At 43.9% G+C, this 26,147-nt stretch overlaps 1 protein-coding gene across 1 annotated transcript in view; it reads left to right on the forward strand.

Annotated features, from left to right (window-relative positions):
* The first annotated feature begins 9,997 nt into the window (after positions 1-9,997).
* Positions 9,998-26,147, forward strand: part of LOC115596658 (kinase suppressor of Ras 1-like) — a 69,761-nt gene continuing 53,611 nt past the window's right edge. The window contains exons 1-2 of the mRNA XM_030441936.1: positions 9,998-10,009; positions 11,449-11,700. Coding sequence (XP_030297796.1) covers positions 9,998-10,009; positions 11,449-11,700 — 264 coding nt within the window. The remainder of the gene's footprint in view (positions 10,010-11,448; positions 11,701-26,147) is intronic.

The raw sequence follows: 26,147 nt of genomic DNA on the forward strand, positions 1-26,147 counted from the left end.
CACTGCACGTTCTTACCTCAGAGACATCATAGAACCCATCATCATCCCCCAATTCTGCCAGCACACCCCCAACTTTCTGTTCATGGATGATAATGCTCCACCACATCGTGCCAGAATTGTCACAGCTCGACTTCAGGAAGTCAGAGTGCCTCATATGGTATGGCCAGCAATGTCCCCTGATCTGAACCCCATAGAGCACGTCTGGGACCAGCTGAAGCAGAGACTGGATGATCGTACCCCACCCCCACGTGACCAGAAGGTCACTTGTGGAGGAGTGGAACGCATTGCCTCAGAGCAACATCATGAGGCTAGTGAGGAGCATGAGACGTCGCTGTCAAGCTGTCATTGCGGCAAATGGTGGAAACACCCGCTACTGACATTGTCAATTTTTGTTATTTGGGGCTATCCTTGTTATTGTCTAAATTTTTGGGGTAATAAATATTAAACTAATGGAAATGGTGTTTCTCCTCATTCATTATTAGTAATATCAAAGGGAACTTTTACTTATTTCATTAAAATTCAGACTAACTTATTGTGAGTAGTGTGTACATATATATATATATATATATATATATATATATATATATACATATATATACATATATATATATATATATATACATATATATATATATATATATATATACATATATATAAATACAAGGAATCTCTGTCTGTGTGTGTGTGTGTGTGTGTGTGTGTGTGTGGTGTATGTGTCTGTTGGTCAAATATCTCTGCGGATAAGGATCACACTGACCCGAGACTTTCAACATGGCTGCTGCGTGGTTCAGTGGTGTGCATCTAAGCATTTGTTTGGACTGCAATGATACCGTGAATAAATTATTTCATAAATGCTTTACAAATTCCGCCGAGCATTGTTCACCAGAGCAACCACAGTCACGTGCGCACCAGAGCCAATCACTGCACACCGTGGCCACATGCGCACCAGAGCCAATCACTGCAGAGCTCAAGCCCACGACATACCTGAAGAAACAAGCGGATTTATACCTGCAGCGGCGCGAGCTGGACCGGGATTTTGTTCTGTTCTGTTCTGTTCTGTTCTGTGCATCTAAACTGACTGTTGTGGATTAATGAGATTAAACGAGTCTGGACCGAGTCTGTTCGGGTCTGAGGAGATCCGGAGACGCGCGGACAACAAACTGGAATCGGAATCTGTGGATGTTCATGTGTAGCTAGCGGCTAGCTACACGGCCCACCTCCCGAGGCGACAGACCGGATGCATCGACATGTCCAAAACCGGACCCAGGGTAAATAATGTCCGCCACGCTTTTTCGCGAACATTGCTGTCACGTTTGCTTTGTGTCTGGTGCAGGAAGAAACGGTAAAAACGGGCTTTTGTCACGAAAGTGTCCAAGCAGCAAGTTTGGTTGTTGAGGAACAGGAAGTTGTGGGAGGGACCTAGGCGGATGATTGACAGGCAACGACGGTCGGTGTGTAGACAGCGATATTGAGAGTTCAGAGATTTGTGACATTTAGCGTGTTTGGAGTGTATAGTTAGTGTGTTATGTAGTGTTTGGTGTAGTGTGTTTAGTGTGTAGTGGAGTCGGTTTTTTGTTTGAGTCAGAATAATGAGGAGAAGCTGAATGTGGAGCAGGCAGTCCAGCTATTTATTCAGCTGGAAAGAGCACAGGCAGACCTGAGCATTGCCTGCATTTAAATGTAAATAGTTACATATAACTTTGTACATTTTTTAAATGTATGCACAAATTTAGCAAACAACAATTTATATTTGCATTATAAGTAAAAAAAAAAAAAAATGGTTTGTTAAACATATTTGTGGTTTTCACAGTAAAAAAATCTAACTTTTTCTACTCGGATTTTATGTTTTTTTTGTGATTTTAGGTCCATTGTGTTAATACAGTATGTCAAAATGAAAAAAGAACTGTACAGTCACACGTGCTGAAAATAATGACACCAAGTAAATAGCTTTTAAGGTGAAATATAATGGCAAAATCAAAAATAGTCAAAAACAGCCAATTATACCCTGGAATATGGGATTTCACAACAAACCTAAATATCCCTGACGTCCCACCTTCAAACACAGCCTCATTTGGCCATCCATGAAAAAGCTGCTTAACCTCCCACTTTTTTTATAGGAATACACTTTTCTTACGGGCACTGCACTAGTATATATAAATACAAGGAATCTCTGTCTGTCTCTGTGTGTGTGTGTGTATGTGTCTGTTGGTCAAATCTCTCTGCGGATAAGGATCACACTGACCCGAGACTTTCAACATTGCTGCTGCGTGGTTCAGTAATGTGCATCTAAGCATTAGTTTGGACTGCAATGATACCGTGAATAAATTATTTCATAAATGCTTTACAAATTCCGCCGAGCATTGTCCACCAGAGCCACCACAGTCACGTGCGCACCAGAGCCAATCACTGCACACCGTGGCCACGTGTGCACCAGAGCCAATCACTGCAGAGCTCAAGCCCACGACATACCTGAAGAAACAAGCGGATTTATACCTGCAGCGGCGCGAGCTGGACCGGGATTTTGTTCTGTTCTGTTCTGTTCTGTTCTGTGCATCTAAACTGACCGTTGTGGATTAATGAGTTTAAACGAGTCCGGACCGAGTCTGTTCGGGTCTGAGGAGATCCGGAGACGCGCGGACAACAAAGTGGAATCGTAATCTGTGGATGTTCATGTGTAGCTAGCCGCTAGCTAGCTGCTAGCCGCTAGCCGCTAGCTACACGGCCCACCTCCCGAGGCGACGGACCGGACGCATCGGCATGTCCAATACCGGACCTAGGGTAAATAATGTCCGCCACGCTTTTCGCGAACATTGCCGTAACGTTTGCTTTGTGTCTGGTGCAGGAAGAAACGGTAAAAACGGGCTTTTGTCATGAAAGTGTCCAAGCCGCAAGTTTGGTTGTTGAGGAACAGGAAGTTGTGGGAGGGACCTAGGCGGATGATTGACAGGCAACGACAGTCGGTGTGTAGACAGCAATATTGAGAGTTGAGAGATTTGTGACATTTAGCGTGTTTGGAGTGTGTAGTTAGTGTGTTATATAGTGTTTGGTGTAGTGTGTTTAGTGTGTAGTGGAGTCGGTTTTTTGTTTAATGAGTCAGAATAATGAGGAGAAGCTGAATGTGGAGCAGGCAGTCCACCTATTTATTCAGCCTGAAGGAGCTCAGGCAGACCTGAGCATTGCCTGCATTTAAATGTAAATAGTTACATATAACTTTGTACATTTTTTAAATGTATGCACAAATTTAGCAAACAACAATTTATATTTGCATTATAAGTAAAAAAAAAAAATGGTTTGTTAAACATATTTGTGGTTTTCACAGTAAAAAAATCTAACTTTTTCTACTCAGATTTTATGTTTTTTTTTGTGTGATTTTAGGTCCATTGTGTTAATACAGTATGTCAAAATAAAAAAAATAACTGTACAGTCACACATGTGAGGTTGTGCTGAAAATAATAACACCAAGTAAATAGTTTTTAAGGTGAAATATAATGGCAAAATCAAAAATAGTCAAAAACAGCCAATTATACCCTGGAATATGGGATTTCACAACAAAACTTCAAACACAGCCTCATTTGGCCATCCATGAAAAAGCTGCTTAACCTCCCACTTTTTTTTATAGGAATACACTTTTCTTACGGGCACTGCACTAGTGTACATATATATGTATGTATGTATGTATATATATATATATATATATATATATATATATATATATATATATATATATATATATATATATATGGTATTAGCTGTCATGCTCGCTCTAAAAACCGGCTTTTAACACAAAGAAAGCGACAGAATGGATAAAAATCGGAGGTGGATACACAGTATGGATGTTTTATTAAGCCGTGAGGACAGTTCTCACAGTGCCTCACCCGTCAGTTCTCACAGAGTGGGCAGATGACATGAAGCATTATCCCGACGTTAGCTACATTGACGTTGTTAATTACCTTATATTTTCTGAAGGTGTTGACGGCGGTTGACAGTAACAAAATAGGGAAAGGACTGTTGAAGAAACACAGCAAGTTTATATTTCTGAAGCAGTAGCGCCCAGCCACAGCGTCAATCAAGCTAAACATTCAGTGTGAATAATGCTGAAGGAAAGTGGAGTCGTGGAGACAGGTGGCTGCTCGTGCATTGCCGGGTTAGGGAAGTCATGTAGTCATACAGCAGCTATTCTGTGGAAGAAATTCATAAACCCAAATATTTATTTTAGTGTCAAAGCCGCGAGCCACGCTAGTCTCCGTTCCTCCTTCCTCAGCATGGCGTGTGCGGCGCAGGGCACGGACATGTTTGTCTAAGTTGTTGATGTACTACACGAGACGTTTCTGAAAAAAAACTTCAATTTTCATTAATTGTTGTGGCAACCAACAACGGCACATGTTGCACCTGAGCTAATTTTAAAAACAATTTGGCATTTATGACATAACGCTAGCTGTTTAGGGCTAGCTTAGCGGCAGTGGTCAGTCATGCAGTTGCAAGGCAACCGGAAACAGAAAACCGCCGGCGCAAGTAGTTATCTGTCATGGCAGCCCCCATAGGCTTCCGAGGAAATGGGTGGATTCCAACATGACTGTGCACCAGTTCAATAGAACACCTTTGGGATGAATTAGAGCGGAGACTGAGAGCCAGGCCTTCCCGTCCAACATCAGTGTGTGACCTCACAAATGCATTTCTGGAAGAATGGTCAAAACTTTCCATAAACACACTCCTAAACCTTGTGGAAAGCCTTCCCAGAAGAGTTGAAGCTATTATAGCTGCAAAGGGTGGACCGACGTCATATGAACGCCTATGGATTAAGAATGGGATGTCAAGACTGTGTGTGCAACGTAGCAGGGTGTACTGGCATACTGGTATTTTTGATATTGTTGAATAAAGAATTATTGTTGGATGGAACTACATCTCTTGCCTCTTAGTATAGCAAACCTGTATGCCTTTGAGTTATCAGTCTTGATCTTAGGTAAACACCATTCCTTTGGTGAAATTCCCAGGCTGGTGTTGTCAACTCCTCCTTGATTATACCAGTTTGCTGATTGTCCTCCTACCCACCCGCCACAGTAAGTTATTGATATATTCTGTGTTATCAGTTATGTATTAAAGGGAATGAGTATGCACGATGAGTCTCTCCAGATCATGGAAGAGATTTTTCTGCCAGTCTCATGTGCTAATGTAATTATTACAGAGAAACTGAAAATAAGAATACCTATTTCCTATTTCTTTTCTAAAACCCCCTTTTAATGTAGTGTTTTTTAAATAATGAATTCATGTGTTGATAAATGAATTTAAGGAAGGAAGAACATAGAAAATGTAAATTTCAATATGCGATTGAACTGTTTTTAAATATTAAAATGAACATTGTTTTTGTCAACTTATAAATGTGCACAATGACAATATGTATTTAGACAAACATTCTAAAGCATGAACTAACTGTTGCACCTGTGACAGTAGCACTTAGGAATCACGTTGTAGTCTTTAGGGATCCTATCAGCTGAATGGAAATCTACCAGCAGTTAAAACACACGAGAGCTCTGTGTTCACATGAGTTGTGATCAGGTTTATTATTGACCTGGACTGTTAATACCTGCAGTTACACATTAAGGAGGGGGAAGACGAATAACAAAGTGACGAACACAGCAAATGAGATCAAAGAGCACAGGCTTTGTCCAAGTATAGCAAGAGGTAACTTTTCATCTATGGACTACTGTGCATTGAATACACCATCTGCTAAACCTCAATTCTAGTTTTTCAAAGGCTAGCTTTACAAGCTGCTTCAAACCTTTTATGTAATCAGAATAGGTCCTGTTGAGCCTAAAAATCAATTTTGCAAGGGAGTCCTGGCCAAGAATAGCAGCAAAAACACACACAGACACACAGACACACACACAGCAAAGCAAAGCAAAGCAAAGAGATTATCACAATCTGTTAAATCTCAAAGAACAAAGTACAGTACAAACCCTGCACCTAAACATAATATTTTAAACAAACATACCCCAACTTTTCAGTCTACAGGTCTGAAAATGATTTTAAAGGCACTACAAGAAATCAAATCACAGAGTTTTAAAATATTATGAAATTCTGCCACTAAATTCACTTGGGATTCGTGTTTGTGCCATCTAGGCCAGTTACTGTTGTCTGTGTTCCTGTCCTTACGTGGATTGTTTTTCTGGCCTATCAGTGTCTCTGTTATTGATTGACAGCAGCTGGCAGGCTGAGGCCCAACAGGGTACAGGATAAAGAGAGAAAAATAAAAGTGTGTTGTAACCTACATGTATTAGCAGAGACTTTGCAGTATTGAACAGTCAGGACCACACCAGCATCTCATATGACCAAAGTGACATTTGCAGGTAAATTTACAGGCTGGTGAATGTACTGTAGATGAGCAGCAAATTGGATAACTAGCCTGTAAATGGATGTCAGGAGTAGACCTTTCCCGATGGTTGGTTTGGTTACTTAAAGGAAAGAAGACAAATGATTTGCAGAGCAGCTTTGTATGCTGTAGGAGACAAAAATGCTACTTACTTTCAGATGGACTTTAAATATTCACAGTGTAATTAGATGTTATTTATCTTTATTTTTATATTTTTAATTTATATTCATATACTCTTGACTTCTGTTGTCACTTTCAACCGTGTCCGTGCTCCTGTGACAGTTCCCCTCAGTTTTTGTCTTACTTTTGTATTTGTCTTCTTGTTGCCTGCAATTTTATCATCTCATTAAACTAGCTAGTTTTCTTATTTTTGCCTGCCTCTATGTGCCTGCCCTTTTAATTTTAAAGGTTGATTTATTTTAACAGTGAGAGACACTGGCACCAGAGCGTTTTATAGTGGATCCTCTGGTTCCTGTATGTTGGGGGGTGGGGCCTCCATGTATCAGACCTGCTCAGCACGTCTTACAGGTGCTCGATCAGATTGGGATCTGGGGAATTTGGAGGCCCGGTCAACACCTTTTCAAAATGGACTTTGAACTCAATTTCCCCATAATTCCCTGGTCTTCAAACCAAGGTGCAAAGAATGCCAAGAGACCCAGCTTTGAGCTACTGCTGATCAGGGTGACAGACCCCCCACTGACCAGATAGTCAAAACTCAAGCCTCTTCATATTTTATCTCTCCTCTCCACCGCTCTTCTCCACCTCTCACCACACAGGGCTACTTGCCCTCTTAACTCTCCACAACTCCTGCTCAACTCCCACTTGGCCTTGCCCCAGCTCTTCTCCTGAGAGCTGCCAGCTGCAGTTTCAGCAGCTACTGCAGTGACACAAGGTCCTTTAGTATTCCAGCTCAGTTAGCACCAGTAGCTGCAGCGCAAAGCTTTCCAGCGAACTCCACAATAAGAAGAACATGGAGCAAATTAGCACCAAGCTGCTATCCCTGAAAACGATAGGAGTGACCAGTTCCCCCCATCAGGCAATGCAAAGCAAGGACAGTACTGTTCAACACTGGTATTACAACACTATCCTGCTTGGCTCATCAGCTAAGGAACCACTAGCATCTTTTCTTCAAAGACTGGTAATGTTGAACTGGGCCTAGATAGCACACAGCACTGCATAGCACAGCTAAGCACAGGACTGGACTATAACCTGACATCATGTCACACACACACACACACACACACACACACACACACACACACACACACACACTCCTTCAGCCTTAACCATATCACACCTACATGTGATATCAGGGAGCACATGGTGCTCCTATCAATGAAACACGTGGTGATCCACCATCTTGGACCTGACTCTTGTCAGCCATGTTGTAGTCCCCATTCGTCAGCCGTTTTGTTTCTAGTTCCTTTGTCCATGTTCCTTTGTCCATGCCGTGCGGGATGGCACTTTAAACCCTAGCCATCGTTTTGCTTGTCACACTGTCAAAGCTCCAAAATCCTGCGACCATTACTGGCTGTTAAGGTAATCTTGGTTGTATTTTTTAAGTTCATTATTAATCAGAATCACCAAGTGACAGTTTAGTACCTTTTTAGGAGACTGATTTGGTGAATTTGCTATGTTTTCCCTTCTTCAAAGGTGGTGCCCCGAGGGGATCTAATGTCAATTGGATCTTATGATTTATCATAATCAATAATTATCCCTGGTATTCATTAATTATCATAATAGCCACATTTAACCCAAATTTCCTTTTAATGTTTTGTAAAAGAACTACAGAGTAAATAGGAGGTTTGGGAGCCTCAGGCCTCGGCTGAGATGTGGGGCTGCATGACATTTACTGTTTTTAACTTTGTTCAAAGTAGTAAATGAAATAACCCAGTTGAATCTGTGATATGTATTTCAGATCTCTGTGTCATCATCATGTGGCTGCTTCGGGATCTCAGTGAAAGAAAGATTTCAACAAACACAGGACGTGAGTCATCGCTGTGTTATGGGCTCTCAAGGATAGGAGGGTGGAGCAGTCTGCAGAGAAGAAAAAGCAACTATGGAATTCAATTCTTCTCTCTTTCAGTTATTTTGCTCTTAATATTCGCGCATGGATCCGCTGAGTTAACAGAGTTAAACTTGCTGCTGTGGTGGAGGAATGTGTCACATGTCAGGCTGCATGCAGAACCTGTTTTATCCTCAGAGAAGACTGGAGAAGCTGTGGTTCCTCCCAGGCAGCTGCTGTGACTTGCTCACATACACACAGTCTGGCTCACAAAGTCTTAAAACACACAACCATCTGCTGGAATTTCAAACAAACATAACAACTGTTGAATGTTATGAATCTAAAAATGCACAGCCCAACATCATGAGAGTTTAAACATGTGACAGTACAAACCTTTTTAAGTATTTTTATTTCTCTGATATACAAAACAAGTAACTTGAAGCTGTTCTGCAGAGGTGTGTGTGTGTGTGTGTGCGTGTGTGTGTCTGGGTGGAGCCATCCAGATCAAGCTGAGCCCCAGGAAGCAGCTCTCCTCACACAAACAACAGTATCAAATATGTGCTGGAAGAAATATCTTCATCAACTGGAGGACACATATGTCAGCAGGTGTTTGTCAGTAATATACCGATGACATCACTTATACAAATATTAATAATTTATATTTGAAAATGCTGTTAACTTCAGGAAATATGTAAACTGCTCTGGCTGAACGTATTTAGCAAACGCATATCCATGTCTATCAATGCATTTATCTGCATAAGTAAGTTTATCTATATGTTAAGAATGAGTGAAGAATCATGATGATGTCATAATGTCAATGTCAAAAATTGTATCAAACTGTATGCAGAGTTTGAAAGATATGGGCTTTCAACAGAAAGTGAGGGAGTAATGAGGATGCGCTCTGGTTGAAGAATGGTAAATGTATGATCCAGTGGTTTTGGAGCTTGACTGAGGAATCTAGGGATTACAAATCAGGATGTCTTGGCCTCTGCTACTTTGGTCCCTGTACTTGAAGGAAGTGCAATACTAAACTAATATTACAAAATTAGTTGTAAGAAGTAATGTTACTCCCTATCAAAAGATTCTGTATTTTATGAGTTGTATTCAAACCTTTCATGCATGGTGTCCACTACAGTAGACAGATATTTGGAGTACATTTTTTCAACATTTTAAGCCCTGTCCACAATCCATTTAACAGCAATATTGCTGTTTCAGGAAATTAAAAAATACCACAAAAGCTATTAAATTCCCCCTACCCACTCTGCATAACCACACAAAGGGTTCAGCTGTGCTGTATGATTCATCTCCATCTACTTCAGACCATGAATTTATGAATCACCCCTCTATAGATTAAACCCCTTTCCCACTGGTCCAAAATCCCACTTAAACCTGCTACGATCAGTCTCTTGTGTGCAGCTGGAATGTGTAAACTCTGCATGTACACCCGGCTCAATTGACTCTGCAGTAGACACAGGTTTTTATCACTTTGGCTCGGCTTTGATCTAAATTAAGACCCAAGTGAATACGCCAAATACCTCCGCGTGTGATGGCACGTTATCAACATCCAGTGGTGGCACATACATAAGGAAGGAATTCAGGATGCAGTACATTAGAAGCCTAAAAGCATGACTTCCTGGGTATGAAAATACCTGGATCACCTGATGAGCCGGCCACCTTGAAGTGGGATGAGATGATGTTGCTGGATGACTGAATGGCTCTAATGATGACGGTGAAACGAGTGATGTCGCGTCGGGTTGTGATGCTCAAAAGAATGAATCCACCGTTTTACAGACGTTTCTTTCACAATTCATCTGTTGTTGTCTTCTCTTCTGTTATGGCTGTTTCTGGCACATTTGTGACGTGAAACCTGACGTCAGTGACTTACAACATAATGCTTCAGCTTAAAAGTCACAGGCGCCTTGTCCGTTGGAAGTGAGAATGGAGTCAAAAGGTTTTTTTTAGCAGGTGTACCTACCCACATTTAAAAAAACTATGTAGATCCGCTAATTTTGATGAAAAGCTGTATCAGAGGTCCACTTGCTCTACTTTGTATGATTTTACTTGGCAAAGTGCACTATGTTAGCTGCCCACTGGGATCAATGCAGAGAACAAGTTTCACACCTCAGTTTCTACATTGTACATTGTATTGTATGTGATAAAATATAGATTCTTTTCCTTGTCAGGGTCTGACCCCTGGTGCACTGGATGGACAGTCCTCTATCTGTATGGTCATGTACCATTTCACCTACACCGAGTCTTCATTGACACAGCTTTTGCAGCAGATGGCAGTGTATTCTAACTTATCACAAAGACTATGCAAAGTGTCTGTCAGTGACAAATTTTAATGAAACAGCTTGACATTTACAAAAGCCTATTTTATAGTTATTTCTTATATGCTGGAAATGTAATACTTAACCGTGTGAATATGTGACAAACATGAAGGGTACCAGAGGTGGATAGAAGAGACATCACAGGCAGCAGATGTTTGAGCAGGTGGTTGATAAGGTCAAACTGCCAGGCTGTGTCAGCTCACTTGTGTTAGATGCAATGAAAAAGGAAATCAAAATATAATTTTATCAAAATAAAAGCATAAAAAGGCGCCACAATTGTAGAAATAACCTCTTTCTATAAAATAAACAATACATCAGAAGATAGATAGATTATTACTTTACTTTATCCTTAATAATTCTAACACTAACATCTTTATTATCCATTAGGCCTCTGTGTAATGCCTATTCTTTGTATGCTATCATTGAATTAATATTTCCTTTTCTTTAATGTGGATATTCATTTTTTTTCCCGATGCATTCAGTTGATTGTATGTAAATATCTCTGTAAAGCACGTCTGTTCATGTGTTGTTTTTAAATGTGCTCTATAAATCAATTCACTTTTATCCTCAGATTTTAGCCTGCCCGAGTGTTCAAGTCTTGTTTTAATTTGAAGGTGACATTTGGAGGAAGGCGACTTGAACTTGTGCTGCCATGTCTTTATTACGGGTAGCTTTGTAAAGGAGACTTGCGGTAGCTTAATGGAAACACAAACACGGAAACCTCTATGAAACTATGTATTGTTTAGAGGAAGCACCAGCGAGCGACACGTCTTTGGGTCGCTGTCTGTGACACAATCACAACCAATGTGGATATATGGACAGAGAATCGGACAGAACGGTCCACAGCGAAACAGAGCAATGCTGAAGAGCCTCTGCATCAGTGTGAACTCATCCAGAAGCTGAAGACTAATCCATGTGCAGCAGCGCAGACCCTCAGGACCAGACCCTCAGGACCAGGCTGTCAGGACCAGACCGTCAGGACCAGGCCCGCTCTGGAGGTACTGTACAGGATGTTTGGACCCTCACTGACTTGTATGAGGGTGGCAGCTGAAGTCTGCCAGCTTCTTGTTTGTTACAGGGACTTTTTGAGACAGGTGCTGCGCCAGGTTCTGTACCCATCACATTCTGTGACCTGATCAGGAATGTTCACGAGGCCTACATTGCCATTATCAACGTTCATAATGCATAGTCCCGATGTGATATTGTATTAATATTATTATTTTTTTGTTGCTGTTACAGAAAAAGGTGACTCTACGTGGTAACTCTTATAATGTAACGCCCAAAAAGAGGTCACAGACATTTTGAATTTAGTTCGATGAAGTTGAGATTATTACCCGTAGGCTACTACTATCCGCAACAAGGAAATATTTCCTAAAATCTGTAGGTCTTAAATTTAAAAGACCTTTTTGTCACAGTAGGAAAAGGTGTAAAAACCCCAAAAGAATGATGGCTGAATTCCATTTTACTGCTCCAGTTTCAGGGTGGTGGTAACGACCATGCTGGCTGCTGGCTCGCTGCCTCACTGTCTTAGACTAGTGGGGGACACTTCCATTTAACGGAGTCATTGCTAAAGTTATTGGTCACCTACCTCATGTGATTTTTTTTTCTAGAATGACAAAACAAAATGTCTGCCATGAAACAGTAATGTTGTAGCTTTTAAAAGAGATATTATTCACCGTCCCAGAGGTGATACTGCAGCAGATTCCTGTGGCCCAACGCTGTTTGTTCATAGATGACTCCTGTAAAACAGTCAGTATTTCCATTTTATGCTACTTGATACTTTCACTCCACTTCATTTACCTGATAACCTTTAGCAGGCAAGTTGAAATTATTGCTCTGCTATTACTCATGACATCAGATAGTGTTGTGAAAACTGAGACCACAGAGTGGTGACCACAAACAGAAAAAGCATGCAGCATCACAGGCAAAGTACTGCACTTAAATGTATTTTATTTTATTTTATTTTAGTGGCAGTCAAACCCAAAAAACACTGATATGACAGTAAAAATGTTATTTGCTAATTTCAATCGGGCAGACTGATAATCAGTAAATGGGTAAATGAGGTCTTCAGTCTGACGCTGGCAAGAGTGTTTTCATTAATGAGATATGAAAGCATCAAACATTCATCATTTAGATGATGGATAGATGGACACACTTTATGATAACATGATGAAAAGATGGTAAGTTATGAAGGGGTTCTACTTGGAAGTTACTGTCAATAAATATTGTGATTGGTCCTATTATTTGGTTTGGCTACAGCATCTAATATCAACAAGGTAATGTGCTTTCGGCAATTATTATATCAAACTGATGGTGTGTCTATTTCAGTCGTAAATCTCGCATGTATCTGACAGAAGAGATGGACTTCTGTTTTACAATCCAGCGGTCTATACACAGGCTGCATAGCGACTTGCTTTTCACTCACACTATATGCATGTAAGCTCTACCTGAAGTGCCACTAAGGGCGCATCCACACATAATTAAACGGCATCATTTTAAGAATATTTGCGTCCATACGGATCCACTGAAAATGACCGAAAACGCTGTAGTTTATATTCCAGGCCTATAGGTGGCGTTTGAAATTCACCAAAAACGGAGAAGAAGAGACGGAGCATGCACATAAAGCTTGCATGCTGTAAACAGACAGTAGAAGGACAAGCAGGCGCCGTTTAGTTCAGTTGGTAGAGCAGGTGTCCCATGTGCAGAGGCTTTGTCCTCGCTGCAGCGGACCTGGTTTTGACTCCTGTCCTGGGTCCCTTTGCTACGTGTCACTCCCCCTGTCTCTCTCCCTGTTTCCTGTCACCTCTTCAACTGTACTATCAATAAATCCATGAAAGACGAAAAGACGAAAATGGCTAGTGCAAGGAAATCAGAATCGTTCGTGTGGACTGTTAATGAGGTCGAACTGCTGCTGCGACACACACTCAAGTCCAATGCGAGTGAGTTGCGAGAAAGGCTCAATATCTTCTGCAGCACAATCACGAGCATGTAGTCCGGCATTGTTGTTATGAGACATTGCGGGCTTCAGAGGTTGGAGGCTAGAGATCGAGGGGTGGGGCGATGGTGCCATCGTTTCGGGAAAGAATGCGGATTCGCTGTCCACGCGGGGGGGGGGGGGGGATTTTCTCCACCCTGAGAGGCCATCCACGCAAAAACGACATATTTGGCGGCTGTGGCTCAGTGGGTAGAGCAGGTCGTCTAGTGATCAGAAGGTCACCAGTTCGAATCCCGGCTCCCCCTAGTTGCATGTCGAAGTGTCCTTGAGCAAGATACTGAACCCCAAATTGCTCCTGATGAGCAGTTGGCGCCTTGCATGGCAGCCTCCGTCATCAGTGTATGAATGGGTGAATGTGGCATGTATTGTACAGCGCTTTGAGCTGTCATTAGACTGGAAAAGCGCTATAAAAATGCAGAACATTTACCATTGTTTTGGCCGACCAGCCACACGGATCCTGAAAACGCACTTTTTTGAAAACGGGTCTCAGGGTGGAAAAAGCAAAAGAAGTTGCTTAAAAACAAATAAAGAAAATGTAAGGTTGGTCATAAGCAAGAGAATAGAGATGGGTTTTAAACCTGGATTTAAAAATCTCAACAGAGCTTGCCTCCCTAACCAAGGCTGGGAGTTTGTTACCTAAATGGGGGCACGGTCAGAAAAGCCTCTGTTTCCTGCAGATTTCTTAGTAGCCCGAGGAGTTTTTAGAAGGTCAGCATGTGATTGAAGACTGCTTCCTGGCAAATTAATTTTGATGAGGTCAGTTAAATAAGATGGTGCTAACCATGCAGTGTTTTGTATATTAGCAGTAGCACTTTGAAATCAGATCTAACCTGGATTGGAAGCCAATTTTAGAAATATTGCGAAGATGAAATAAGACAGTTCCAGTCATAAATTTAATATGCAAGTCGAATGCAAGGGAGGAATCAAAAGTGACCAAAGGTTTTTGATGGAGGGGCTATGGGAAATGATAAAGTTTTCAAAATATAATTTAATCCAGTTCAGTTCAAAAAATGTATTTGTACACAGACAGCACATAAAGTACAAATAAGGGATGAGTCCTTAATCAGAAGACTCTTGCTAGGAGGACCAACTATTAGCAGTTCAGTTTTATCTGCATTGAGGAGCAGGAAGTTTGATGACATCCAGTCCTTTATAGTGCATAGACACTCTTCCAGATTCGATATTTGAGACTGGTCTTTTGACAAAAATGGTACATATAGTTATGTGTCATCTGCATAACGGTGGAAATTAATATTAAACTTGCAAATGATAGCACTGATGGGCAGGATGTATAGAGAAAATAGCAGTGGACCCAGGACAGACTCCTGTGGTCACACATATGCACATATTGCATTCTTGAGTAGTCCAAAATCATCTTGGTGTTGACTACACAGTGTGACTTTTCAGTCAAATATGAATTGAACCAAAACATAGAAAGGCCTCAAACACCAATAAGGATCTTGAGTCGATACAGGTGGGTATTGTGATCAATGGTATCAAAAGCTGCACTAAGGTGGAGAAGTAAAAACAAAGTGGTTTGGTTTGAGTCAATGGAAAGGAGAGGATCACTGGTCTCTAGGGGTGGGAATCTCTAGGCACTTTTCGATTCGATTATACATCTTTTTTTTCTATACAGGCTCTCACTGTGCGACTACTTGGTACTTTCAAAGCAAAGTATTTGGAAATAAAAGTTGCAATAGAGTTTGTAATTCGCTTCACCCTTTTCTGAGTTGGGAGGAAAATTTGATATCGCTCGCTCGATGGTCCTCTGGTTGGAAGCAACTACAACCGACTGTTTTTTCTTCCTCCTCTGGATGGAAACATTTAATGCGGTTTTTCATGTTTGTCGTGTTGCCAAAATATTTTTGTTAACTATTTGAATATTTTGTTAAAATAGTTCGACACAACTTCCATCTGGTGTGGCTTTTTGTCCAGGTCCTTTTTCCCTTCAACTTCATAGAAGCCAAAATGCTTCCACATGCTTGCTTTTAAAGCAGAGGTTGCCGGTTGAATTTTACCCTAAGCCATCTAATGTTTTTTTTTCTTTGCACGCTGTCTGGGCGCTGCACTTCCGCACTTCTGAGTTCCGCCTCTTGCGTTTACATTTACAAAGTCGATTTTTGCCAATTGTGAATCGATTCAGAATCGTCCACATCCGCATCGCGATGCATCTAAGAATCGATAATTTCTCCAACCCCTACTGGTCACTTTAGTAAGTGCCGAGTGGAATGATCTAAATCCGGATTGGAAGGGGTCATGCAGGTTATTGCTAGATAGATGATCAGTTAGTTGGGATGCAACGGTTCTTTCATTGATTTTGGAATGGAAAGATGGGTCTGCCAATTTTTAAGGATTTCTGAGTCGAGGTTTGTTTTTCTGAGTAGAGGTTTAATAACAGCAGATTTAAAGGCTAAGGGCACTACGGCAGTGGAGAGTGAAGTGTTGATGATGTTGAGCAGTTGTTGAGCAGATTAAATGTTTTGAGAAGTGGTGCAGAGAAAGGATCGTGCTGACAGGTTGAAGGTTTGGCAGAGTGAACCAATTTGGTGAAGGCACTGAGACAGACCGTTTCAAACTCAGAGAGTTTACAATTCAACGAGAGGATGAGGACCTTCCAAAGGCACTGCCCCACAACAATGAAGAGGTGTGTCAGCCCAGACAGCCCAATAATGTCCTTAGCCTTCAGCATCTCAGGGTGGATTTCATCCACCCCAGTGTCTGTTGCTGATGAGCTTTTTAACCACTTTAGCGACACCTGCCAGGATTATCGACGAGTCTTCCCGCGACAGACTGAAGCTGAGATCCGACTACAGGATTGTGAAAATACTAATCCATCCATCCATCCATCCATCCATTTTCTTCCGCTTATCCGGGGCCGGGTCGCGGGGGCAGCTGCCTGAGCAGGGACACCCAGACTTCCCTCTCCCCGGATACTGCCTCCAGCTCTTCCGGGAGGACCCCAAGGCGTTCCCAGGCCAGCTGAGTGACATAGTCACACCAGCGTGTCCTGGGTCTTCCTCGGGGTCTCCTCCCGGAGGGACATGCCAGGAACACCTCCCGAGGGAGGCGTCCCGGGGGCATCCGAAACAGATGCCCGAGCCACCTCAGCTGGCTCCTCTCGATGTGGAGGAGCAGCGGCTCTACTCTGAGCTCCTCCCGGGTGACAGAGCTCTTCACCCTATCTCTAAGGGAGCGCCCTGCCACCCTGCGGAGGAAACTCATTTCGGCCGCTTGTATCCGGGATCTTATTCTTTCGGTCATGACCCAGAGTTCATGGCCATAGGTGAGGGTCGGAACGTAGATTGACTGGTAAATCGAGAGCTTCGCCTTTCGGCTCAGCTCTCTCTTCACCACGACAGACCGATACAAAGACCGCATTACTGCGGCCGCTGCACCGATCCGTCTGTCAATCTCACGCTCCGTCCTTCCCTCACTCGTGAACAAGACCCCAAGATACTTAAACTCCTCCACTTGAGGCAGGAACTCTCCTCCCACCTGGAGGGAGCAGGCCACCTTTTTCCGGTCGAGAACCATGGCCTCGGATTTGGAGGTGCTGATTCTCATCCCAGCCGCTTCACACTCGGCTGCAAACCGCCCCAGGGCATGCTGGAGGTCCCGGCTCGAAGGAGCCAACAAGACCACGTCATCCGCGAAAAGCAGAGACGAGATCCATTGGCTCCCGAACCAGATCCCCTCCGGCCCGTGGCTGCGCCTAGAAATTCTGTCCATAAAAGTAATGAACAGAACCGGTGACAAAGGGCAGCCCTGCCGGAGTCCAACATGCACCGGGAACAGGTCTGACTTACTGCCGGCAATGCGAACCAGGCTCCTGCTCCGGCAGTACAGAGACCGCACAGCCCTTAACAGAGGGCCCCCGACCCCGTACTCCCGGAGCACCCCCCACAGTATGCCACGAGGGACACGGTCGAATGCCTTCTCCAAGTCCACAAAACACATGTGGACTGGTTGGGCAAACTCCCATGAACCCTCGAGCACCCTGCGGAGGGTATAGAGCTGGTCCAGTGTTCCACGGCCAGGACGAAAACCGCATTGTTCCTCCTGGATCCGAGGTTCGACTATCGGCCGAATTCTCCTCTCCAGTACCCTGGAATAGACTTTCCCGGGGAGGCTGAGGAGTGTGATCCCCCGATAGTTGGAGCACACCCTCCGGTCCCCCTTTTTAAATATGGGGACCACCACCCCGGTCTGCCAGTCCAGAGGCACTGTCCCCGACTGCCACGCGATGCTGTAGAGACGTGTCAGCCAAGACAGCCCCACAACATCCAGAGACTTGAGGTACTCAGGGCGGATCTCATCCACCCTCGGTGCTTTGCCACTGAGGAGCTTACGGACTACCTCAGTGACTTCGGCTTGGGTGATGGATGGGTCAACCTCTGAGTCCCCAGCCTCTGCTTCCTCAATGGAAGGCGTGTCAGTGGGATTGAGGAGATCCTCGAAGTATTCCTTCCACCGCCCGACGATGTCCCCAGTCGAGGTCAACAGCCCCCCACCTCCACTGTAAACAGTGTTGGTGGAGGACTGTTTCCCCCTCCTGAGGCGCCGGATGGTTTGCCAGAATTTCTTCGAGGCCGACCGGTAGTCCTTCTCCATGGCCTCCCCGAACTCTTCCCAGACCCGAGTTTTTGCTTCCGAGACTGCCCGTGCTGCCGCACGCTTGGCCTGCCGGTACCCGTCAGCTGCCTCAGGAGTCCCCCGGGCCAGCCAGGCCCGGTAGGACTCCTTCTTCAGCTTGACGGCAACCCTTATTTCCGGGGTCCACCACCGGGTTCGGGGATTGCCGCCGCGACAGGCACCGGAGACCTTACGGCCACAGCTCCGGACAGCCGCGTCAACAATGGAGGTGGAGAACATGGTCCATTCGGACTCTATGTCCCCAGCCTCCCTCAGGATCTGGTCAAAGCTCTCCCGGAGGTGGGAGTTAAAGATCTCCCTGGCAGAGGGTTCTGCCAAACGTTCCCAGCAGACCCTCACGATACGTTTGGGCCTGCCAGGTCTGTCCAGCTTCCTCCCCCGCCAGCGGATCCAACTCACCACCAGGTGGTGATCAGTTGACAGCTCAGCCCCTCTCTTCACCCGAGTGTCCAAGACATACGGCCGGAGGTCAGATGACACGACCACAAAGTCGATCATTGATCTCCGGCCTAGGGTGTCCTGGTGCCACGTGCACATATGGACACCCTTATGCTTGAACATGGTGTTAGTTATGGACAAACTGTGACTAGCACAGAAGTCCAGTAACAAAACACCACTCGGGTTCAGATCGGGGAGGCCGTTCCTCCCAATCACACCCCTCCAGGTAACACTGTCATCGCCCACGTGGGCGTTGAAGTCCCCCAGGAGAACGACGGAGTCCCCGGTTGGAGCACTCTCCAGTACCCCTCCCAGGGACTCCAAGAAGGCCGGGTACTCTGCACCGCTGTTCGGCCCATAAGCCGAGACAACGGTGAGAGCCCTATCCCCGACCCGAAGGCGCAGGGAAACGACCCTCTCGTTCACCGGGGAGAACTCCAACACATGGCGGCTGAGCTGGGGGGCTATAAGCAAGCCTACACCAGCTCGCCGCCTCTCGCCGCGGGCAACTCCAGAGTGGAAGAGAGTCCAGCCTCTCTCAAGGTGTTGGGTTCCAGAGCCCAGGCTGTGCGTGGAGGTGAGACCGACTATTTCTAGTCGGTACCGCTCAACCTCCCGCACCAGCTCAGGCTCTTTCCCCCCCAGTGAGGTGACATTCCATGTCCCCATGGCTAGAGTCACCATCCGGGGATCGGGCCGCCGGGGCCCCCGCCCACGACCGCCACCCATATCCCTCTGCACCGGCCCCTTCTGAACCCTCCCGCGAGTGGTGAGCCCACGGGAGGGCGGGCCCACGTTGCTCGTTCGGGCTGCGCCCGGCCGGGTCCCGTGGGCAGAGACCCGGCCACCAGGCGCTCGCCTGCGAGCCCCAACCCCGGGCCTGGCTCCAGGGTGGGGCCCCGGTGACGCCGATCCGGGCGACGTGCACGTCCTTGGTAGTATGACTTTCATCAGGGGCGAGTGAACCGATCTTAGTCTGACCCGTCACCTAGGACCTGTTTGCCTTGGGAGACCCTACCAGGGGCATTAAGCCCCGGACAACATAGCTCCTCGGATCATTCAGGTGCTCAAACCCCTCCACCACGATAAGGTGCCGGTTCAAGGAGGAGGAAAATACTAATCAATTTTGAAATCAATTTCAAACATGCACACACTAAAGGATTCTGAAATAATAATTTTAGGAGCTGCAGGTCCTGTTCTCACACACTCAAGACAGCGCACCCATCAGGGAATAGCATGTTATATATTCCAATAAAGTGGATGCTGCTACGGTTTTTAGTCCACCGGTAAAACCAACGAAGAAGAGGAGGAGGACTATTTAACGCAGCTGGCCTCCTTGTCAAGGTCAAGCCGCCACAAAGAGCCTTGAAGACATTTTTTGTCATGGCCAAGACTTTTTCCCTAAAGCTAATATTGTGAAGACAGTCTGTAAAACGGTAATAAAAGCCTCCCAACCCCTGCAAAATGAGTAATTTTAACGTCAGAATTTCGGTCCAATATAATTTGGCACAAATGGGTGCAACAGAGATTGTGGATCATCAACCCATAGATTTAGATCACCATGATACACCACAGACATTCTGATGTATGGCAATCATACACCTGAGCAGCAAGTCCATAGTTAACAAACAGGAACAAAGTACCACACAGGCCAGGTGCAACACAATGAAACAGCATTGTACAAGCTGGAACCACCGGAAAGATGTCTCAAAAAATCCTAAATGCACAAGGCTACGCATTTTTCATTAGAGCCACTCCTGGCAGTGGCAACCTATTAATAGAAATGATAGCCTGTGAATTTAACAACTTGTGTTATATTATTTAATGATATTTGTCATTGGTAAGTTGCAAGGCAGAAATGTGAATCCCTGCGCCTTTTTAACTGTGCACTGTGTCGGCACATTGCTGAAATCCTCTGCTAGTGTATTGTCTAGTTCGTTTGGTTCAGCTCTAAGTCCTCCACAAGATTCTTGCAGCTGTCTTTTGATCTTTACCACAGAATTATCAAATAGGCTTTTCTATGTTTTCTAAAGTTTTCTTTTTGATTTTGTACATAATGTGTGATGTAGCAGGAGCAAGGAGTGGCTGTTGATATCCAACCCCTTAGGGGCTGCGAGAAGCACAGAGCCCTAGTTGTGTACATGTATGTAGCAAGAGGCTAAATTTAGCTCTGGTTCCCTCCCACGCATTCTGAGCATGTCCTGTTTGGCAAGAAAATCAAATGACGTGTTAGACAGTGGGAGCAAAAGACAAGTTTGTTCTTGTGCGGGGGCTTATGTTACAGATGGAAGAGCAAGGAGTGTGTGTCCAATCTATGATGCACTTGCTGTGGTTCAAAGATTTGACAGTTCTCCTTTTCATTTTCCTCTCCTTGTATTGCCCGCTTACACTGCCTGACCAACAGACCATTTCATCTTTATGATTTCATGTTGTCATAGGTTTGGGCGGCAATAGCTCAGTCCATAGGGACTTGACCAATAAAAGTACGATGTGGACTGGCAGTTGGAGAATGCTAGTTGACATCCTGGGCATTGCCGAGGTGCCCTTGAGCAAGGCACAGACCCCTAACACTGTTCGTTTGGCGCCGTGGCATGTGTGGCAGCCCCTTTACTCATCTACTCTACATCCCAATTTGGGATTAAAATGGTATATAGAATAAAAAAAATAATGAATTTTTTTTAAAAAAGTTGCCGAAATTACAAGAAGTTAGAAAAGGAAAACATTATGTGATGGTGTATGGCATCTATTGAGAAAATATATCTGGAACTGTCTGGATTTTTTTGATAAAAAAGATCAAAAAAAAAAAAAACATATCTAAAGGAGGGGACAGTCAATGGTTTGTCAGTATGTTTGAAAGTTGAGTCAAAAAATACACCTCCCAGCAGCAAACATAATGTATGAACAAAACAATTGAGCGATACCAAATGTGCTCATACAGAATTACATACATATGTAAACACCCAGTTCATGTGCATACACACATGCACATCGCACACCCTGTGCTCTCACCCAGGTTAGTCTTTCACACTTGTCCAAAACTCAACCAAAAATGAATGTAGCAGGTGCGCCCTTGTAGCTCACCTTGTAAAGCCTTTGCCCCATATATGGAAGCTCAGTCCTGAGCAGGGGTGGTCTGTCAATAAAGGGTGATATGGCTCTAACCCTAACCCTGTAAATTGTGACTGATTTGAGTAGTATTCAGACGCTGGACACATTGTCTTGTAAAAAAAATCATAACTCTGTTCTCGATTAAAGGATGGTGCCTGATTCCTGACCTGGCCCGCAGTCCGCCTATGCCTACGCCTATCTGTTCTTCAGGCATGCTCTGAGTTGTTAGTGTGCAGTTAAGATCTGGCTGGGATGGGGTTGTCAGCAGTGGTGTGTTTTGGGTGGAGCCCAGAAGTGGAGAGAGAAGTAACATCATTGAGAGAGAGCATCATCCTTTATTTAATGGAATCTTAAGACTGGGAGGTGACATGTGAGGTCATCAGAGGTGACACTCCTCTCCGGTGTCCCCCTCACATATTAAGACATGTGTGATAAACATTACAGTTTTTCTCGATTGTTTACACACATTTTCTGAAAGCATGCCTCATGCTCTCAGAACTCTACACACAAATCAAAAATCACACACACAATGGGCAAAACCCCTCAATTCTCCTGCAAAATGAAACTTTACATTCAAAACAATATTATTTCTTCTCAAAATGGTGTTTTGTTTTCAAATGACACATACAAACCATCAAATGAATAGCTATGATGAATGGAAAACACTTCTTCTTCATTCATCATAATGACTAAGGTCTTTTTTGTTCAGTTACACTTACTACAGTCAGTACATACATAAGAGTGATTGTAAAATATTTGAGAATATTGTTTTTATACTCAGAACACACAAATACACGGTAACAGATATATTTTATTTTTCCCACAAACACAATGTACACAGTGTACATCCCAACCAACACAAAGTGCATATACAACAATATACGGTCTACATACAAAACAACAGAAGAATTTACTGTACACAGTTGCAGTAAAAAAAAACTAAAAAAAAACTGTGCAGCATGATCTCCTCTGTTTTGGTCTGGCCACAGCAGCTCATCCACATCACAAGCAATGTTTTCCCTGGCCGAGCAGCAAGAGAAATATCACCTAGCATGGTGAATCCAGCCATGAAAAGCACCAACTGCTATATATCTACATGCGTCTTCCATAGCTTGGAGAAGGGGTATATGCATTTGTGGATTTCGGTCATACACTTTCCATCTCCAAAAAATTCTCAATAGGATTGAGGAATGGAGAATATGGAGGGAGATAAACAACCATAAAGCGTGGGTGGGCAGTGAACCAGTTACGAACCAGAGCAGCCCAGTGGAAACTTACGTTGTCCCAAACGAGTGTGTTGTCGTGTAGGGTGTCCAGGTGTCAGTACACATAGTAGGGCAATTGACATAGAATTTTGAATGACAGTGTGTTCCTTGTGAAAACAAGAGATTGTCTTTATGAAAATTGTGCCAAATGCAGAGAATTGTGTGTAGTGTTTTGAAAAAAGTGGGTTTTAGAACTGCAATTTGAGTGTAAAGCAGGAATTGTGCTTGTAGTTTAGCAGAATTGGTCCAGGGGGTTGGTGCATGAGTTACATGTTGTGGTCATTGTGTCTCAAGTACCAATTTTTGTGTGTAAACAATTGAGAAAAACTGTAATACTAGAGGTTTGAAAGGTTAGGAGTGGCAGTCATATCAGAAGCAATACGTATATCCATGCATTGGGGCACTGATATCTTTAACAGTTGCGGTGAAATGAAACATGGATTTATGAAACTATTTGTCCAAGAGTCGGACTTGGGGGGTTGGGTGCTGTAGTCATGTCAAAACAGGTCACTCTTCTTTGTGAAATCTGAGCTAGTGTAAATGGTAATTGGTCTGCATTTTTATAGCGCTTTTCCAGTCTAACGACAGCTCAAAGCGCTGTACAATACATGCCACATTCACCCATTCACACACACATTCATACACTGATGACGGAGGCTGCCATGCAAGGCGCCAACTGCTCATCAGGAGCAATTTGGGGTTCAGTATCTTGCTCAAGGACACTTTGACATGCAACTAGGGGGAGCCAGGATTCGAACTGGTGACCTTCCGATCACTAGACGACCCGCTCTACCCACTGAGCCACAGCCGGCCAAGCCGCCCGTGTGTTTGGAGTCGTTTTATGACTGTTGGTGGGGTGGTGTCATGAAGATTCCGGGCTGGCTGGGACGTTTCCCAGTCAAAATCAAATACTAGGGATGTCCGATATGGGCATTTTTTCACTGATTGGGGATCGGCAATTTTGAACGTGGACCCAAGACTTTTTAATTTTTTTTACATCAGAACACAATTTGTGGCAGAACTCAGACGTACGCCACATTACTTTGGCAAACCTGTGGAAAAAACGTCTGCAGTGTGTAAATATTTTAAAGTAGAAAGCAAAAGCAGTCCAACAGGAACGTGTTACATCTGCAATACGACCGTTTCACAAGGGGGTAACAAATGAGCTGCATTTAATACTACACATTTGGTATGATCAAATATTACAGAGAAGGTAATTAAATTAATCGCTCTGGATAACCAGCTCATGTCCGTGGTAGAGGATCAGGTTTTTCTTTGTCACCTGGAGATTTTGAATCCCTGATATGTCCTGCCATCTCTGCATTACATTACATTTATTCCACTTTAGAGTTACAACGTGCTGGTATGCGCACTCGTTTCGTGGGTCTCATATAGCAGAGCATGTAAAACAGGCAATCGAGGGGATGCTGAACGCGTGTGAACTAGACAAGTAAGCGTCCACGTCATTTTACATGACAACGTAAGGAATATGAAAATAACAATGGATGATATGAAGGTACCAAGCGTGGGCTACGTCTCACACACACTTCAGCTGGCTGTACACGAGGGTCTGCTGTCACAGTGCAGCATCACAGACTCATCTGCTAACGCAAGGAAGGTGGTAGGCCAATGTTGCAACAGCATATGCAGAACAAGAAAGAGCCATATGAAAGTATATACTTTGCTTCAACAAAATAAAAAAAACAATTAAGGAACAGCTTGGATGCAGGTACTTTATTTCTTAATGCGGCTGTATTATCCAGGGAAATATTAGTTAAGGCTTAGTATCAGATTGGGACTCGGTATCAGCATTTACTAAATATTAAAGGACTCTTAAAGGATCGGGGTAAAAAAAACCTGATCGGGACATCCCTACCGTGGTTGATGACCCGACAGTACTGACTGCACCCATGTTTTCATCTAACTGACAAGCTAATTTGAAGCTAACTTCCTTGAAGTGTTTTCATTTGAGTTGAGCAGACGATGCCATCGTCATCAACTTCTGAGACCTGCACCATTGTAACTGTGTGATTTAATAGCTGCTAAGAGCTGCTCTTCACTGAAAAAGTAGCCCAGAGACACAGCCTGCTGTGGGTCTGCCATGCCACTGCTCCACTGCACCCCCACTTGACTTGTTTATGAGCCCACAGAAACTGCAGTTGGGACAGCTGAAGTGGTCGGTGTGTCTACCAGTGTGGTAAAGGCCCACAAACTGCTGTATTAGCTCTGCTGCAGGCTGTTTGTTTTTACACTGCCTAGTGCCTGTTCTCAGCTGTCCTCCTGTGTCCACACCTCCCAGGGTGATCTGGTTGTCCAGCTGTACAACCAGAGAGGTGGCGGGAGCTCAGTGGGCCACAATGAATAATTGTTAAATCCGACCTATAAAACAATTGGCCAGTCACTCAACAGGCTTCGTTCCGCTCACCTAGGCTCCACACATGCTCTCCAACACTTTGCCCGCATTCAAATTAGCATGTAATTAGACAGAGTTGGGCTCTGTCAAGATGGCCATAGCTGAAGCCACCACACTGAGCTTCTCCTCCGACATCCTCAGTTGATGTCAAGGAGACAATGTCCATGATGTATGCAGTCTGTGTTGGAGCTGCAGAGACAGGTGGTACTTGCAACACTTCATATGTATAAAACTCAGATAGTAGAGAAAGTAGACATTTCTTAAAAGGGCACTTTGTAGTTTTGGAGAAGAAATTCAAAGTCAGAATGATAATATTTACAATATAACTGTAATAAAGGTAATAATACAAACTCTGAAATATATTTTTTCCCATAAGTGAATAAACAAGCCATTTTTAGAGTGAAATAGGGTCCCCAGAACTGTCACCTATAAAGGTGACGCAATCTGGCAAATAAAAACAAAATAAAACGGTTTGAAATTGTGTTTCAGTTTGCTTATTCAGTTTATTCAGTCATGAAAGCAAAGAAAAGTCTTTCCCAAGACTACATAGTGCACCTTTAATGTACTATACTA

The sequence above is a fragment of the Sparus aurata genome, chromosome 2 (genome assembly GCF_900880675.1).
Source record: "Sparus aurata chromosome 2, fSpaAur1.1, whole genome shotgun sequence".
Classification (NCBI taxonomy): Eukaryota; Metazoa; Chordata; class Actinopteri; order Spariformes; family Sparidae; genus Sparus; species Sparus aurata.